This window comes from Heliangelus exortis, chromosome 3, assembly GCF_036169615.1.
Source record: "Heliangelus exortis chromosome 3, bHelExo1.hap1, whole genome shotgun sequence".
NCBI classification, from domain to species: domain Eukaryota; kingdom Metazoa; phylum Chordata; class Aves; order Apodiformes; family Trochilidae; genus Heliangelus; species Heliangelus exortis.
Genome location: NC_092424.1, coordinates 94,516,635 through 94,536,411, shown reverse-complemented (window position 1 = coordinate 94,536,411; position 19,777 = coordinate 94,516,635). Strand labels below are relative to the sequence as shown.

Sequence of the window (19,777 nt, the reverse complement as noted above, 5' to 3'; positions counted from 1 at the left end):
TGCATAGACCTCATGTATCCCTCTTTAAAAGGTTATGATTTAGACAATCAAATTGATTGGAGTTTGTGTAAAATATAGATGTCTGTGGAGAAATACAGGCTGAACTAGATGATTTAATGATCCTTTCCAGCACTTTGAGAAACAATGAACTGTATGTGAGTTGCTTTTCTGGTAATTAAGGGCTTCAGGAGCAGGTCAAAATGCTTTCTTCATCACACCCTGTTACGTGTACAATGTAGCTTGCATATTCTCACAGAAATTACACCTAAATTACTATCCTGTTCCCAGCAGTCTGTAACTTCAGAGCTTTTAACTTTTTTCTTAATGTTATCATGGATGGATCTTTCTGTCTCTGAAGTGGTCATTAGTCATGCAAATGAATAAGCTGAAGAGTAATTTCATAGCAGTACCTCTGAATGAATCTGGATGTTAAGTGCAATACAGAATAACGGGGTGTCAAGCTGTGCCTTGCCAAGAAGTGCACTCATCCCCTAGAGCCATCCTTGTGTTCCAGTGATCCTGTATCATGAAATACTCAAACTTTTCTCCTCTAGATTTGCCAAAAGTAAACACGTGTGCTGTGTCCTATAGAGTCTAATTGCTGATTTCAAAGTCAAAGTTTAAATGTTTGTAAATATTACATGATGATGATGTGTGTGATGAGTGCAACTTGCATGAGATTAAATGCTGAGGTGTGGTGCTCAAAATGAAACTGGAAAATGTTTCCTGAGCAGAGCAGTGCAAGATTTTTGCTGTTGTATTTGCAAATTCTGTAGCTGTTACATTGAGGCTTGTGCCCATCTTGAAACAATGTTCCCAGATAAAGAAGGGCTCAAGTTGTTTCCTAGTAGATGAATTCGGGTTTAAGGGAAACCCTAATTTTTTGGAAGTATTTTTACTACATAAGGAGAGTAATTTTTTTTTTAAAGCAAGCAGACAAACAAAAGGAACTCAGAACACCCAACCTATATTATCATATAGATGTATTTTAGTTGCATTTAGCTCTATTTATAGGTATACATATTACATATTCTTGTATATCAGAAACATGTAAATTAATCATATGTGATAGCAAAATATGTCTGTTAAATAAATAATTGTATCACTAGAATTTGAAGAAGCAATTCATCTGCAAATATTTCCCAGTAACAATCCATGCAACTGCGTAAAGCAGTACTGATTTAAAGTGAGATTGTGACAGGTTATAAGGATCCTGTGCAGGAAAACATTTCAGGATTGATTTTCAGTTCTTAATTTTTCTTTGGGGGTACATTTGTGATCTCCACCTGGGTGTGGATGAGGAGGAGCTGAACAAAACCTAATGGGCCAGGGTTAAAGGGAAGCCAGAGTCAGCAGACAGCTCTGGAGGTCTGCTGCAGGCCACCTGACCAGGATGACCAAGTGGATGAAGCCCCCTAGAGACAAATAGGAGCAGGTTTGCACTCACAAGCTCTGGTCCTCATGGGGGATTTCAACCACCCTGGTATCTGGTGGAGGAACAACTCAGCAAGGCACCAGCATCCAGGAAGCTGGATTATGCATTGATTACAATCTCCTCCTCCAAATTGTAGAGGAACCAACAAGGAAAGGTGCTATACTGAACCTCGTTTCCATCAACAGAAACAGGCTTGTGGATAATGTAAAGTTTAATGGCAGACTTGGCTGCAGCAACCAAGAGGTGGTAGAATTCAGTGACCTTAGGGCAGCAAGGAAGGTGCAAAGCAAGATTACTACCCTCAATTTCAAGAGAGACTTTGGCCTCTTCAAGGGTCTGCTTGGTTGAATACCATAAGACAAAGCCCTGGAGTGGGGAGGAGCCCAGGAAAGCTGGTCCATATTCAAAGATCACTTCCTCCATGTCCAGGAACAATGTGTCCCAACAAAGAGAAAGGCAGGCAGGAATGCCAGGAGGCCTTTGTGGAGGAGCAAGGAGCTCCTGGACACCGTAGAATAAGGCCTTACAAAGTTGCTACAGGTTTGTCAGCAATAAGAGGAAGACTAGGGAAAATGTGGGCCCTCTCCAGAAGGAAACTGCAGACCTGGTCATGCAGGACATGGAAAAGGCTCAAGTATTCAATGACTATTTTGCCTCAGTCTTCACTGGCAAGGGCTCTCACCACACCATCCAAGTTGCAGAAGGGAAAGGCAGGAACTGGGAAAGGGATGATCCACGCACTGTAGGAGTAGAATGGGTCTGAGACCTCCTAAGGAACCTGAAGGTGCACAAGTCCATGGGACCCAACAGGACTCATCTGCAGCTCCTGAAAGAAACAGTGGATGAACCTGCAGAGTCCCTGTCCATCCTATTTGAAAAGCTGTGGCAGTCTGGTGAAGCTCCACTGACTGGAAGAGGGGAAACATAACCCCCATTTTTACAAAGGGAAATAGGGAAGATCCAGGGAACTACAGGGCAGTCAGTCTCACCTCTGTGCCCAGCAAGATCATGGAGCAAATCCTAAAGTCTCTGCTAAGGCACATGGAAAAGAAAGAGGTGATTGGTGACGGCCAGCGTGACTTTACTAAGGGCAAACCATACCTTACAGATTTGGAGGCCTTTTATGATGGGGTCGTTGTGTTGGTGGACAAAGGGAGAGCAACTGACATCATCTACATGGACTTGTGCAAAGTGTCCAGCACTCTCCTGCATGACATTCTGGTATCTTGGGTCTTTAAGGTATCTTAAGGTATCTTTAAAATTAAGGTCTCTTCACACCCTAATCGTTCTATGGTTCAATCTCACATTTGAGAGCAATATTTGGGAAATGAGGACACTGTCTTATTTTCTGTCAGACGGAAGTTATTTTATTACACTTCATTGGTGTGATTATGTTTTGTAAGCTTAATGGTTGCTCATTCCCAAAAATTTAGTCTTTCCATAAAATTGTAGTTTTAGCAAGCACACCATGGTATAAAACTAGTAACTCCTACAGTTGGATAGGTTGGAAAGTAAGTTCCTAATGCTCCTAGCCTCTAAGTACTTTACAGATTATTTATTTTCTATACAAATATGAGGACCAATTCTTCATATAAGAAATTATAGAAGAACTATATGTTGATAAGCATGTTGTTTAAAAGTGAATCTGCCTTTGTAGTCTGGAAGCATGGGCAAGGAAGGGTTCAAGTATCATGTATTGCAAAAAGATCAATCCAAGACTAGTGCAAAGCAAGATTGTTGACAACCTCTTAACTGAATTTTATAATGGGAATAATAATGTGTGCTTCAGAGAGTGGAAATTTTAAACATTATTAAAAACTAAAAGCAATTACTGTGACTCAGAAAAAAATAAATACAATAATTGAAACTAGAAAAGACTATAATGAGATTATAATGGTACAATAATAATAAAAACAAATAATAACCAAAGGAAGATTACACTATCAAATATGTAAAGCTCCTGACAATAGTTCATGAAAGGAAGGGCAAGATGGATGGGGAACATTTGGAAAACCTGATGAGGTGGTAATTATCTGTGAGCTGTGCTGCAGAGGCACTACAGTAGTAGGAACCTCCTTGGAAAAAAGGGCCAAACCTACCAAACCTGACCTGGCTGTGTATGTGTGCCAGGAGCATAGCAAGGGAAGGGCACTTGGGACATGCAATCCAGTTTTTTTTTGGGAAAGCTGAAAGGAGGACATGCCTTGAATTACTCATGTTCAGTCATAAATTTCCCATAGTACCACTTATGGCCTGTGATACTATTTCAGCAGTGATACTAAAATCCAAAAGTGAGAAACTGAGTAAGATAGATCAAAATATTGTTTTTCTTAGTGCTGTGGTAGCTGTTTCTTCACAGTGGTCACTTATATATCTGAGGTCTTCATACTTACACCAATAAAAAGTCAAATAAAACTGATAGACTTATTCTTCTTGAGAATAGAGGCCATATTAATCTAAAGAAGTTTTTGATCTGGTAGCTTTGTTAATGCCATACTGTCTGTAGTAGTCTTTGGCCATTTTCTTGGCTCAAGCACTTTTTGTGTGCTCTTAACTGGAGTTGTTCAAGTGCTTTCATCTTCTTTAATACGTGATCACCCCTAGCAAGCACCCCACCTGGCACCACCATAGTGCCTCTCCTGGGATGGGTGGGAACATGGTGTGTGGAGAGGGGATGGATGCTGAATCACCCACATCTTGTATTCTGATTCAAAATAATTACAGAGATTTACAGCTTGCTGTCACTTACAAGAATTTTGCTTAAATGTTAGAATGACAGTAGTAAGACACTGGCAGCATCCCTGAGAATAGCTGAGGATAGACTAGCAGGACTGGGAAAGGGGAAGGTTAGATCCCTTGCAAGGCAGGGGGGATAGTGGGGCTGTATGTAGCTACTTCTGTATTCTAAGGAAAATGGCAAAAGTGCATATAGACAAGGAGTTTGGAGAAACTGAGAAGGCAGTAATTTTTACACTCATAGATTTGTTGCTGTAAAGGGGAAGATAACTATGTCAGCTCGGTCATTGACATTTGGGTTATTTTACCATTACCATGTGATCACTGAGCATCTTAGTGATGATGTTTTTAACATAGAGGATACTATAGCACACCTCCAAAATCACCTATGACCAATATTTTTGACATGAAATACATAACTATGGTGTTAGGTCAAGAGACCTTTCTATGCAGAAGGGGTTTTCCTTCAGCATTTTGACTTTTATGTGTATGAACTCTTTTCTCTAGATTGAAACTTACAGAAACATAGATTACTGTTTACAAAAATTTACTGAGATATTGTTTTGAATGAAGATACAAAGAGGAAGGAAGTATACAAAATATTTCAATGAAATATTAATATAAGAATATTTTTCTTATAATCTCTAGTATTATTTCTGTTATAGCTGAGAAAGAAAAGAGCCTATTATTGTCATCCCAGTTAAGATCTCATACACATTCTTTATTATAATACCTTATATTTTTAATATTGCAAGGTGAATAGAAATATTTAACTTTAAATCTGTTATGTTGGATCTGTGCCCAAAAGCCCAATCCACGTAAGAAAAATATCAAATGCAAATTTTGCTCAGAGCAATATTGAAGTCTGAGGAAAAGGCATTTCCTATTTTCCAGGTTCACAAATCTCTGAAAGTCAAAATGAAAAAAGGATGCCACCTGCAAGCAAGAGAGGCTGAAGTTTTATATTCAATCACATTAAAGCTGCAGCTACTTTACCCCATTGCACCCATTTATTACATATGTACACAGTTGCACCGGAGGAAACCTCTGCAAGGAGGTCAGGGTGGGTATCAGTGGCACAGAAGGAAATATTCTCTTTAATTAAAATGTGGCCCTGTGCAAAGCAGGAGCCCCATGGAGAACAGGAGTACAGTGAGATTATAATTAGCATGGCTTTACTCAGTTAAAGTGAACATCAAGCACAGGAAAATTATATATAACTAACTGAACTCAGCATCTTGAAGTAGGGTTATTAAATCAACTATAGTCTCTGGGAATCTGATGTATAGCTGTAGTTCAGTTTCTCCTACCACCCCTACCAGAGACCAGTAGTCTATATTTTTTTTCCAAAATATCTTCTCTATTCTGGATGCTATTTTTGAAAGCAAAAAAGTGCCCTTGTATTATATTTGACTATCATGTTTGCAGACTTTTATTCCTAAAACAAGAAGAAATTCACTTCCATACCTATTGGTTCCTTACAGAACAGAATAACCTATGTTGGAAAAGACTTCTAATATCATCTGTATGTCCAATCATTAACCACACACTGCGAAGGCCACCACTAAACCAAATCTTGAAGCACCACATCTACCTGGTTTTTACATCCCTTCAGGGATGGTGACTCAATCACTTCCCTGGGCAGCCTGTTCCAGTGCCTGTCAACCCTTTTTGTGAAGAAATTTTCACTACTATCCAATCTGATCTGTCTGGAGAAACTTGAAGGCATTCCCTCTTGTTCTGTCACTTTTTACCACCTTGCTACAACCTGCTTTCCAGTAGTTGTGGAGAGTAGTAAGGTCTCCCCTCAGCCTCTGTTTCTCCAGAGCAACACCAGTTCCTTCAGCTGCTCCTCATAAGACTTGTGCTCTAGATCCTTCACAAGCTTCATTGCTCTTCTCTGGACATGCTCAAGCATCTCGGTGTCTTTCTTGTAGAGGGGGCCCAACACTGAACACAGTATTCAAAGTGTGGCCTCACCAGGTCCCATCTCTACCCTGCTGCTCTATGTTACTGTCAGATGGAAGTTCTGACTTGATCTGAGTTCTATGCCACCTTGGGAAGTGCTTGCAAGGAGATTCTGAATTGCTGTCTGCATTGACTGAAGAAGTTTGGGTCATCAGGCGTCCCCTTGCTGAAGTATGATGAGGTCTTCATGTTGGTCCAAGCACAGTGCTGAAGGATACAAGCGCTTTAGTGGCCAGAGCATTGGTTTTGGCCAACTTTTCCCTGAAGTAAAGCCATAAGAACAAATATTTCTTCTAATCATTAATCAAATAACTTTTTTTAGCTGTCTGTAGTTCTGTGTAGACAAGTTATTATTTTCTTGCATATAAGGCTTCAATGTAATTCCATTAAATTCAGTGGTGTTAGCCACAGCTCCGTTGCCCTTCAGTAAGGGCTCCTCTAGTGCTCTGCTGGAAATCTGAATTAGTGATAAATGGGTAAGCAGCACATTCACACTCAGGACAGTGTATAACAGGAAAATCAGTGATGAGGCCCAGTGCACAATCTAAGGGAAGCTGATAATCATCAAGAGTACTTTATTAGTAAAACTAGATCAAATTTGTGAGAATAACACCTGGTGACCATGCATTAACTTCCTACAATATAGAAGCAAACTGGTGTTAGCTCTCCACACATGATCATTGCATGTCCTTTCAGCCTGGAAGCTCTTCAGAACATCACTGAGCAGTTGCTCTTTGCAGTGGATGAAAAATACCTGTCCTGAAATAAAGCATCCCAGAGCATAGTAGCACTCAATCTACCCTGAATTAGCTAATGTCATTTTGCACAAACTCCCTTTAAGCTAGAATGGATCAAGATGTAGCATGAGCTTGTGGACTTAACACATCCACACAGGAGGTGTCATCATCAAGTAAGTTTTTTCAATAACAAAACTAACAGAAGCCTTGTGTTTCAGACCATGTCTTTGCACACAGCTGTATGGTGTAGAATGAGGGGTAACAGTTCTAAGATGAGCTGAAAGAGGGTGGATTTAGATTGGATACTAGGAAGAAATTCTGTACTATGGGGGTAGTGTGATACTGGATCATGTTACCCAGGGTTGTGGATGCTTCCTCCCTGGAAGTGTTGGGTGGGGCTTTAATCACCCTGGGCTAGTGGTAGGTGTCCATGCTCATGCAATAGGATTGGAACTAGATGATCTTTAAGGTCTATTCCAACCCAAACCATTCAGTGATACTATGATATTACACAATTAATTTGGTGCACCGAACAAGATAGCCACAAGATAAATACTGTGAACCATTGCTCTTGGCTCATGTATCTATTTTGAGATTTATTATTCCTAATTTTGACCAAAAAGTGCACTTCTCAACATGTGTCTGCTCCCCCTGCACAAACGAAGAATTTATTAATAGCAGGTTTTTATGTCTCTCCATAATGCTTGTTTTCCTAGAAGGATCTCTTTCGTTGTCTCTTTCTAGTTCACCAATAGATGGTGTAGAAAGTGCTGATAATTCTTTAAAGATTCATTCAGACTATAGCTTTATTTTATATTAATTCTGGCCTGGAGTAAGTTATGTAATATGGTAGAAGGTTTTTAATTGGTAAATAAAATAAAAATATAGTTGAGTACCTTCACCAAACAAGGCCTTTTGCAAAAAGACTTCCTTTTACCTCAGCCATTCTAGCATTAAAGAAATTTTTTTGGAATACACTATTGTACACAGCTGTTTGGTGGGAGGAAGTGGGGGTGTCTTTAGTGAAACACATAAGTTTTTCATGCAAAAACTATTTTCGTTGTGCATTAATATTCAGTTTTGTTGAAGTTAAAGTGAATCAAGAAGAAACAAGTGTTGTGATGAGCAGATTCTTGACAGTTTTCAATTTACTGACAGTGATTTCATGACTAAATGTCCTTGTTTAGTCCTTTAGTAGATAGCCTCCACAACTAGTGGCAATGTGTGCCTCTCAGAGAATAAGATGAAACCACATATGACGCAGGGTTTTTCTTTTTTCCTTTCCACTATTATATTAAATATATTTTATATATATGAAATCATAAACTTTATTATTCCTGAATCTCTCTTTCATGAAATGTGAAATTAGATTTGTTTGGATTTATCTCCTTGGCATTCTGAAGCCTTATGACACAGGAACTAAAAGTTAAATAGAAATGTTATTTTTATTCATTTAGTACTTTAGTAATGTAGTCTTCTGTGTATAAAAAGAAGCAAGCTTACAGATCAGGGTTCAAAATGAGTGAATAATAAAATGTGCTTTCTCATTAGAGGTAAACCACTGTGTAGCTTAGTAATTGTAACTGTCAACTGTCTTGCTCTTATTTGCTTCTCTTCTCTGTATTCTGTCAAGGATTGTAATTTTCTGATTGTAATTTTATTGATCACTGAATGGTGATCTTTTAATGCCACTGGAATGCGAGCAATATGGAAACAGACCGAGAAAAATTGTCTAGAGCATTTCAGCTAGATTTTACAGTCTTTTTTCTGTCTTTTTTTTTTTTTTTTTTTCTCCCAGAATTACAAACCATTTGGTAAACATAGGCTTCAAAGTTCAATTAAAACAGAAACGTTCTTAGTTTTCTATTTTCCTCAAGTGCTGAAAAGTGAGGGAAGACTCAAGCACAAAATATAGGCTCTGTTGTGAGTGCTCCTCTCTGTCCCCTGCTTCAAGGGGAAGGGAGAAGAAACCTCTCCAAGCTTCCTCTACAGAAACAGAGTTCAATCATAACTAGCAGCATAATCACATTCAAACAAGTCAACAGACCCCACGTGGTAAGGGCACATGATAAGGAAATGGGATCTTTAATGTAACATGCTTCGTTTTTATTGGAGTGATGTTCCAAGCATCAGAACAATCTCTGAGCTGAGCCATCTCCTTTACAGAACCTCCTGTTGCAGCCACATAGGGTTTACAAAGGAATAAATGCTACAAGACCTTTTCTAAAATTAAAAGAGCTGAAGGTTTCACTGAACTGTTGATGTCTGAGGTTCCCATGTAGCTAATGCCAGCTCTGTGAACCTCTCACTTCACAGACATCTTGTGATGTTGTGTCCATCATCCTTGTAATGGGAAATGAGGGGCTGTCAGGGGAAGAGCTTGGTGCAAGTGCAGCCTTCCTGTAGGCAGGGGAGTCCACAAAGATTTCTTCCTCATTCATTTGCAATCAAAACCTTACAAATTGCTCTGTCTCAGGGCAGAGAAGACATCTTATCAGGGACTGGGGTATCTTCTCCAAGCCTGTGGAGGTACCATTTGACCAGGGGAATGTAATTTTGATTCATGGTATACGCAAAAGGATTTCAGTCTTACCAGGAAAACAAGCAAGAAGACTTTTAAAACAAGAGTGTGCTTTCTAGCCTGAATCCCCTCTGTAGGCACTCTGAAAGTACTCCTTTGTCTAGGCATTTTAAAATTTTTTTGTTTGATCTCTTATGAGAACTTATAATGCAATAGCAATAATAATATAATTGTCAATATATATATAATATATTATCAATATATAATAACATAATTGTTAATGAAGTCCCTATTCATTACACACAGGATTGACTGTGATGTGAAGTCTTTCCTGCAGAATTTTATTGGAGCTCCCCACCCCACTTATCCTTGAGCAGGACACCAAGAATGCTGTTTGCCTCCAGTGTAAATAATAATAGAGCTGGTGGGAATCGTCTGAGTCTGCATTTCCTTTCTCTTAAAAAGAAGAAATAACACTTTACTGAAGTCAATTCCTCTTAGAAGAGAGGACAGGTTGCTCATGGTCATGACTGCTTACACTTCAGTCTCTTCTGCTGCTTATAGCTTGGGTCTGTTGGTTTTTTGCACATTTTGCCACTCTCCCAAGAGCCTTGTTAAGCATTTTATACCAGACTGATGAATAAACAGTTGATGTCTGTCATTTTCACCCAGCCAGATATGACTCTAAATAAAATACCTGCTCTGAAACTAAAGAAAATTGGGAACTAGAAAACAAGTCAGTATTTTAACTGAGCAAGGAGCTGCAGTCGTATTGCTTAAGGACAGATTTTAACATCAGTCTTGAACCTAAGTTTTTTTTTGTATTTTGTCATCTTCCTGAAACAAAATGGACAAGGAACATAAAATACAGCTTCTAAAAGAGGACTTCACTGCTGGGGAACTTGTTCGGTCCTCCTGGCTGTTACCTGATATTCCCACACATCATAGCTCATGGTTGCTGAGTGAGTTATTTCACGTAACTAAAACAGATTTAAAATTTTCTCCTTATGCAATTTCCCTTTTAATTCAGAACCACTGAATTCCTGTTTTTTAATTATATTTTTCAAACAAGGTCTGAAGTGCTTTCTTTTTTTTTTATTTTAATTTTTTAAATAAACTAAAATTTTGCTTTTATGGTACATTTTAGCTTCAAATAAATCAATCTGGACTTCTGAGAGGCATTTGGCAGTCAGGGTAAAATATGGATATTTTGAGGCTTAAAGACATAAAAATATCAGTAATGCTGTTGATCATGAACCTGGAAGGCCTATTGCAATTGCCTTGCTTGATCTTTTACATGATAGAGTCCCTGGGGTTTCCTTCAAAGAATCCTTATTTGAAATGGAGGAGGGAAAAAAAATCTGATTATGTTTTTAAAATTCAGTAATTTTAATAAGAACTGTATCTTTACCTTTGTGTTCCTAATGCACATCTGAGCCACTAACTTAACAGTTTTTTCCTACAGTGACATTTCAATCTCCAGTAAAACGTTTTTATAATTTTATTGCAAGAGCATCTAAATAAGACCTATTGTCTTTATGGGACCTTATATTAATTAAGCTGAAATTATTTCTTTTTTTCCTAATGTAGTAGTTGCATAGTGTTCATTCTGGTAGCTGTTACTGCATTTGTCTTTATATCTTTCTCTGTGTTTGGATTTCTTGAGAATGTCTTTGTTTGAAGTAACAAAATTTTTACATTTTCAGAAAAAGTGCAAGACTCAAATAATTTAATTCTTGACAATACTTTCACAACTTTTGTACAGAAAAGTGTGAAGCCATTATATTTACCATACAGTATGCAATTGTAGGCAGGTTTATTGACTGTTGTGATTTTTTTCCTTTTTTTTTTTTTTTTCCATCCACCCCACTTTGGAATTGATACTGTACCCAGGACTCCATTGAAGTAGCGCAAATAAAAATTCAATGTTTTCTAAATAAAATAGTCTATAATTGTTTTTCTCAGTAAGGACTTTTTCCACTTCCACTCTAATAAGCATTCTTCTATGATTCAACTCCCTACCCACTCACTTTCTCTCTCTAAAAAATTGGCTGTCCCAATTACCATTGAGAATTTTCAGTCTCTCATTAAATTTGGAGCAGTGGGCAGTTTACTCAGGTGCTGATCAGTGTAACATTACAGAAAATGACCTTTAGAAAGTATATGTTACAAATTTGGATGCTCTGTTCTATCAAACATATTCTTAGTGTTTTGTTAGTTCTCTTTAAAAAAAAAGTGACTTGTAGACAGCACTGGCTTACGTTAAAAAGCACAAAAATAAATTTCTGTGTCATTTGTCTTTAATTTGAAGTGTCATCACTTGCATGTCATGCAAATCTGAAACTCCACCCCCCACACACCCCTCTTCTTTCCCTTTTGGACGAATTTAAGTCACAGATAGAGCTGACTGAGGGTGTGGGACGTTACAGCATCATTCCACAGATGAAAGCCACATCCTGGCTTTTTTATTCCTTCCCCACACAGATTATCATCTCCCATAACTTGCAGAAAGGAATTGTCTTGCAGACGGAGGTTTACCTTAGGAGTTGTGACTCAGAGTGTGCCCGTGGGCTGTGGGAGCAGAGCTGAGGTGTCCGTGGGTGCTGTGGGGAGCGGAGGTGGGTGCTGCAGCCGTCTCCCCGCCCGTCTGCAGGGCTCCACGGGCTCTGCTTGTGCCTGGGGATGCAGTGGCTCCAGCAGCTTCCGGGGAGCCCTTTTCCAGAAATCCCTGGAGTTTTAATGCGTCACTCTGTCAAAAAGTGTGCTTAGATTACTGCCAATACGTGGAGTAGAAAAGCTGCAAGGAGAAAAATGAATTTTATGCTGGTGTAGCGGGGTTTGGCACAGCAGAATTGTCAGGAAGTGGGTGCTAAGCTGTTGGGTGTGACACTGCCTGCACTTGCGAGGAGCTGGTAAATGGTAATTAACCTAATACAAATGGGCTAAATACAAATTTAATTTTTAGTTCAGCAAATTTAGTTATGTGGTACAACCAAGATTTAAAGCAACTGTTTTTTCCTTGTATTCAGATCACGAATGTTTGGGTTTTTTTTTTCTTTCTTCCCTGTTCCCAATGTTAAAAATGCATATGATCCTTAAGAATTTCAAAATTTGAAGCCTGTCCCTTAGACTCAAAACCCTAGAGAAGCTCAGACGTGGGGCTTTTTATGGATAATCCAGGCCAGTCAAAGCTGTCCAATGATGTGCCATTTGGAAGCTCTGTATTCAGATTCTGCTTCATACAAGGTGAACAGCGAGTTGGATAGGTAGGTTTTAACTTCTGAGAGAGTGCATCTGTGGGCTCTTCTCTAGCATTCATGTAAATTGGGTGTATGCCCTGGGTTACAAGATCCAGTGTGCTTTATATTTCTTTCTTAGGCATTAACGTGTTCTGAGGATGTAAATATCTTTTTCATATTGTGTTACATTGAGTTATGTAGTGCAATGTTATTTAGCACTGCTAGCCAGGGAGGAAGAGCTGACATCCTATTCTGTCTGTGATGCTCTCTGAATTCCTTTAACATCATCATGTGTTCCTTCAGATAGGTCTCTCTCATATATCTATATCAAAAGTACAAAAGTATTTGTGCTGTGGAGGTAGGACTTACGAGTACATTGTAAAAAGAGTAACTTAACATTGTTATTGTTACAGCAGTTCTGCTTCAATTTTGATGGTGAAATCTGAGCTAGTTCCTTGCAGGAAAAGAATGCCAGTTTCATGAAATAAGAATTAATAAAGATGCATCTATTTCTTCCCTCTGTGTATTAAAAGCATTAACAAAAATTTCTATGCCAAAACGTAGCATGCTAGTTCTACCCTTTCGTATTTCCCGACTACACATCCAGGAACAAGATTTGACAGTGAAGCAGTATTTAATGTTCTTTCTTTCACAGTTACTGAATTACAAAAATTTTCAGCAAAATGAACCTCAGGTGAGAGGCCAAAATCAAGAGTAACTAAGTGGAAATTAAAAACCAAAAGAGAGAACTCCTTCAATGACTAGTTGCCTAAAAAGAAGTGCATTCCCTATGCTGTCTTCTGGATTGAAAATTTTAAGAACAGAACCATAGAATACCAACTCACACAATACTGTAATTTCTTAAATATTTTAGCATTATGCTTTGAGCAGTTGTTTCCAAGCAGCACACCTGGCAGTGTTGCACCGTTTCATATGACTATAAAATACATACTTTTTTTGCCTGAATAGTGAAGTTGTTAAAACCTTTGAAGACACCTATGTTGAACAGTGGGTTGGTTGGTGTCACTGTTTGAACAGAAGGAGCTAAAGAAGGAGGGCTTTTGGACTCTGAGAGGGGCAGAATGCTAAGGGAGGGATCTATGAAAAATCAGAAAGTCAGCAGCAGCTCCTCCCGCTTCTTCCTCCTGCTTCCTGCTGGCTGTGCTGCCATTCCTTACAGCCAGCTCTCCATGTGCTATCTATTGGGTTGTATATATATATATATATATATGTATGTATATGTACATATATTTGTATATATTTGGTTTCTTTGTTACTTTACCTTTTATGTTATTACCTTTCCCTTGTGTTAGTGAAATTGGTATCCAATTGTTTTCAGTTTCCAACTTAAAGTCTCCAGTCTCTATTCCCCTTTTATCTTCTCTTTGGGGGGGAAGGGAGGAATAGGGGGGGATTCTGCCCTAGGTTTGTAGTCTTCCCAAACTAAGCTGTGACAATTGGTAAAAGCCAGAAATTGTTATCTGGTTGTTTTGAATCCTCCCTATAAGATTCAACTGGGAACACTGGTCATCAAAAACTCACATTGAAATGGGGAAAAAAAAGGTAAGATTAAGAAACAGTATGCTTTAAATATCTTACAGCACCTAAAATTACCAATTAGTTATTTAAAAAACCCAAAGATAATGTGTTCAATAGAGCATGGTTTTAAGGCTGTGTCTCTATCCTAATTCAGAGATGTGAAATACTGAGTGCATAAAAAGAGATGAATTGAAGAAGGGTCTGGAGGGAATTTTACAGATGTCCTACTCATGAAAACTTCACAAAAAGCTTGTGAAGCTGCCCACAGATTTCAGGCTGTGAGAAATCTGAAATGCCATGGATGACTATGAAGCCACATAAAAGTGCTGAGGTTAATGGACTGCATGGTAGGTATTGTGAATATCACTTAACTGCACTGCTTTTACAGAGCAGAGTTTTCCTCTTCTAATAATGTTAATTATGAAGTATGTATATTCTGGGACAGCATAATAGATGCTGTTTTTCTATTTGTGAAAACACTTGAAGTTTATCAGTGCTGGTGAGAGACAGCATACTGCATAATTGTGCTGCACTTGTTTAATTTTTTATTGAGCATAATACGTCACTACTTCAGATACACTTTTTTGCATGCTGGTAGAACCATCACAGCTTTCTTCTTCACATTGGAATACACAGTAAAACATAGTCCCCACTTTCACTAAAGTCAAGAATGGAAAGTGCACCTCACCCAATACCTTATTTTAGAAAGCAAAATGAAGGCCTTCTCCAACCTAGTGAGTATTCTTCCTGAAGAACATCAGTCTGATCTTTGGTATCTGAACGTTTCTAATTACCATTTTTTTCCCAACAGGTCTGCTATCTTTTATCCCCTGCAGAATTAATTTGGGCTACATCAAGACATAAACAAACTTAACCACATGTCATAAAATGAGTGGCATGGGCATAAGAGCTGGTAGATGGCAACAGCTGTGGAGAGTAGAGTTCTGTATTCAAAACAATCTTAGCTCCTACCTCTTCCCTTCTTTTCTGGGAAATGTAGTTAAATAACTTTCAGTTTTGTCCTAGGTATGCAAATATCTATGTCACAATAAAGGCCACAGAAAATTTGTATTTGTCAGGTTTGGTATTTTGTTCTTGCTGTTATCAGCAGATGAAGCCAGCAGACAGAGACCACTTTCACTTTCAAACATCACTAAGCACTTTTCAAAAATGATAAGATTTCATCAAGCATTTGTTGCCTCGATGCTGAGAGTTTGTGATTTGAATTATTTCAAGAACTTTACTTGTGCTCCCTCACCCCTTTATGATTGATGCTGATTGTGTGGGATGTCTCCCCACCCCATAACTCACTCTCAGCTGGCTAAAATGTTTGGGATTGAGAAGGATATTTCATTTACTATAATGACAGTGGAGTTCACAATAGAATAGACATGGATTACACCTCACTATTTCAGGACCTGAAGACCCCCTTTTTTTGTAATATGTAGATCCTACCATATTCTAGCAGACTCAAAACTTAAGTATATATTCTAAAAGTTATGTCATTTGTGATGCATTTAGCCATTACTGAAATACTGCAAATAAAATATTCCCTGTCTCTGCCTTACAACCAGGGAAACATTGATTTGGAGACAACTGCTTAAAGATGTGTTCTGTTGTTCATTGCTCTGAAGTACTAAGCTACAGAAAGCCCTATAATGTTCTGCTTCCTCATGCCCATCCCTAACAAACTGTTTTATAGATGGTTTAAATTAATATTATTACAACAATAAAATTCTCAGGTATTGTTCATCTCCTTCTCAGTTGCTGTCAGTCCTGTCCCATGGGTACTTCTGAACCGGATAACAGATAAAATTCTGTTCCCACACTGATGTGGCAAAAAAGGGCACACCAGTTACACATGTTAACAGATTGGTTTAAGGACACACCTCATAACAATGGTGGATATAGAAAAAGTTAAAATATTAGTTAAGGGGAAAACATGGAAGCTGTTAAGTATGCCTAAAGCACTGCAAATGAGGGACAACCCCATTGGGTGTTTCATATGGTTGTTCTCAGTGAATGTGTGGTTTTGGCTTGCTTTGATTTATCTGTCTGCAAAGGAGAAAAACAACCAAAATGCAAGTTTTGTTTTCAGAACTGAGCAATCTATTTGAGCCCTTTGCACAGATACCTTTTGAAAATGTCACAGTAAGCCATGCTTCTATTATGTCTTGGAGTCAGTCTTCTGTGACCCATCTTTGAGTTACAAGTATATCTTGCTTAGTACTGTCTGAAAATGATCTTATTGCTCATGGTCTATGTAAGATTAATGCAGTCCCTGGAAAATGCCATTGTAATCACTAGAAATCTGTTCAATTTTACTATTTTCAGGAAAAAAATACAATTTTCAAAGTCCAGTAAGCCTTAATCTTGCCACCTCATTTAGAAGGGTGGCCCCATTAACTTTGATGATGTGGGAAGCATGAATGAAGGGCTACTGCTGCTGTCAGTGTTCTGTTGGGCAAAAGAGGGATGAGAGTTTCAGAAGTGCAGGGCCAGGTTCCCTTTCATCATCTTTGAAGTTGGTATGGTCTGTAAAGAGGCTTTATAGAGAAAAACATTCCCTTCAGGAATTGCATTAGCCCAAAGTTTTTGCGTGGCTGCTTCAGATCCCAGCCCCCTGGCCTGATGCTCTCCCCCCTACCCTGCTTGCCCTGGGCCCTTTGCCTGCTGTGGCAACACTTCACCTCGATACTTTCCTCTTGAACTCCTCAAAACTGAACAGGTGATGACAGCAGTTCATCTTTGAAGGAATGAAAGGGCAGTCATAAAAATGCGGGGTTGACACCACACAGAACTCTGTGCTGTAAAATGTGTGATTGAGAAGGTCGAATATAACCTGTCTCTTCCTTCCCTGTTGCCTGTATTGCGTGTGTTGTCACTGCAACTCAAATGCAGAGGCTACATTGTACACTGAATGCTTCACAGTCGTGCTGGAGCCATTGCTAAGAGCTGAACTCTGGAAGTTTTGGGAGCTTTTCTGTGTCAGTGGGTTGAAGAAGGCTGTGCTAGGTCCAATGTGTTTGGTGTTTAAACTGATGCTTAGGAAAAATCCCATCAAACAAGGTAGTCCTGCTGTCTTGAGCAGGAGAAACCATTAATGTTCAGTGTGAGAGTTCAGAAATGAGCTATGTGTTATGAAAGCATTCCTATTCATTTAGTAGTTTTTGAATGCTAGGAAGTTAAATGGTGGGAAAAAGATTAAGTTCTTACTGTTATCAGCACACAAAGTGTAATGTATTATGCCATTGATTTACCCCATTCAGTGGGTTTTTGAAATTTCTATCTTAAAAGCCAGTGAGGTGGAACCATTTGGCTTAAAAGCCACCTTTTGTGGAACCATTTGTCCTAGGGGCTGTAGGAATCTGATCAGAAGAAAACCATTGAGCTCCTTCTAGTAGCTGGAAATTCTGATGTTTTCTTTTGCATTTATCTCATAAATCTTTGTCTCAGTTCTCTATGGCATTTATCCAAAGCCACCCAGGAGGCAGGAACTGGGTCTCCAAACTGGCAGCTCATTCCCTAGCATTTCTTTTCAATCAAAAGGCTATGGAGTTTAATTCTGTAGTTCTTGGAAATATGTGGCCTCTCCAAGCATCCATCTCCTCTCCTATGGAACAACCATAAAAAGAAATTATTCACAAGGATATTTCAGGAGTTAAGTAATTAATATTTTGAGTATCTTACTGCAGGAGCACTTTGTATGATTAAGTACTGCTTTAATTAATTAGTTTAAGAATTTTGTAATGTTCTTTGTGGGCTCCTGCTGGGGTTCATTTAGAAGAATGCTGTTTGGTCTTCCCATGGGAATATAAATGACCATGAGCCCAGAACACAACCACAGCACGTGTCTCAGTCCCTCCAAATGAGACAGGACTCATTAGCTCTTAGAGAAGTTCAGCTTCTTTGTATGTAAAAATTTTAGAACTCTGAGGAAATATTAATGCTGTTTGTCAGGACTGTGTACATGACTGTCCATGATTTAATAACAACTGTTTTTTTTCCTGGCACTCCTCTTGATACTTGGGCCTAATAGACCAGATACCTGTCTAAGGGATAGCTGCTATAATTCTTAGTACATAGTAGACTGAAATAAAGTTTAGGGGGATTCTACCACGTGTTTCCAACTGCATCATTGTAGCCATATTGGGTCCCACTTGGGAGATACCAGATACACAGGAAGAGTCAGGCCCAGTGCCTAAGTTCCCATTTTATCTCAGAAATATTGTTGTATGTGCTTGTACTGAAACAATGATGGCTTCATTTTCCAAGCTTCTCTTCCCCCTCAAAATCACCGATAAGACATTATTTAGAAAGGTAGTGCTGTCTGTGGTGGCAATGATGGCTAAGATTCGTGACAAAGAGTGGGTATGGATCATGGTTCTTTTACATATCAGGAGTAAAGACAATTCTTTGCTAAACATAGCTGTTCTTCTGTAGATGAAAGCTAGAATTACAGTCTCTTTTGTGATAAATAATCCACATGTTCACACCAAGATCAGATTTCAGAGGAAGCAGCCTTCAGTTATAGGGGCAAAAGTATATTTGGATAGGAAAACTAGACAATGACAAAAGTTTTGGCAAGCAAATACTGTCTGCCCTATTTTTAGTACACCTTAAAGAGAATAGGAAAGAGTGATTTTTTTCTTGATACAGTACAAACATGTATTTTCCAAAACTGGTAGTAGTTTGCAAGGTGTTATTGCTTTGCCTCTTGAGGCCACCATGCTTACAAATGCCTCAAATATTTGAGGAATTTTAGCCACAGGGATAGCTCCCTAATGCCTGAAGATCACTACTGTCTGGCTGTAGTTTGATTGTCATCTCTGAGCCTTAAAATGAGTCTGTTCATCTTTGCAAATGCTGGAACTCAGCAATACTTGTAACTTTTGTCCACTTTAAATTGTCTCACTTGCTCTCATCTCCAGTTGTTAGCTCTCTGCCTGCTGGTTAGCATGATGCAGCCTGATTCCACATTGTGGCTTCTAGATGCTATGGAAACAGAAATAAATATTTTTACCATTTTTTTGTATTTCATATTATGTAAGTGCACTAGTAACAATTCATGGCACAGGGAATGCAGTTACTAAATGTGCTGTGCAGAGCTTATTCTTTGTTGCTTAGCAATTAAATGTATGCACGTAGCAGCAGCTCTGACAAAAATGCTAATAAAAGGTGACAAGTTATATCTCCAGAAAAAATTGCACAATTTAGAAAAAAATCTCTGACAAGATTAAGAAGCAGCAGCAAATGGTACATACTGATAGATCCTGTCCCTCCTGAAGGGAAGATCTTCAGGTACTGGCCACTAGAGGGGCTGAGATGATGGGAATAGAAGGTATCCACATTTATAATATGGGCTACAGACACACAGTTGTGCAAACATCATGGTAAGGCTTTTTGTTGTTTTTGTTGTTGTTCCTTTCTTGTTTGTACATATTTTTTCTCTGTAAAATGTCTAGAAGCCTATTCTGTTTTCTTTGTTTCATTTTTCCCTTTGTGTTCAGGTTTGCTGATTTTTCTCAGCATCTTTTAATCGAATTTCTGACTTTCCTAGCAGATCCTTATGTCACAGTATAAGGTTTTATTTATATAACAT

The 19,777-nt window shown here is 38.6% G+C and overlaps 1 protein-coding gene across 7 annotated transcripts in view; it reads left to right on the top strand.

Moving 5' to 3' along the window:
• Window positions 1–19,777, top strand: part of DLGAP2 (DLG associated protein 2) — a 359,052-nt gene that overhangs the window by 18,840 nt on the left and 320,435 nt on the right. Inside the window, exon 1 of one of the 7 annotated variants that reach the window (XM_071741780.1) lies at window positions 19,418–19,568. The exons of 2 other annotated variants lie outside the window; for them this stretch is intronic. In XM_071741780.1, coding sequence (XP_071597881.1) covers window positions 19,566–19,568 — 3 coding nt within the window. In that variant the 5' untranslated portion in view covers window positions 19,418–19,565. Of the gene's footprint in view, window positions 1–19,417; window positions 19,569–19,777 lie in introns of those variants that run through there. 4 more of the 7 variants (XM_071741781.1, XM_071741789.1, XM_071741785.1 and 1 more) reach the window with 4 other exon arrangements.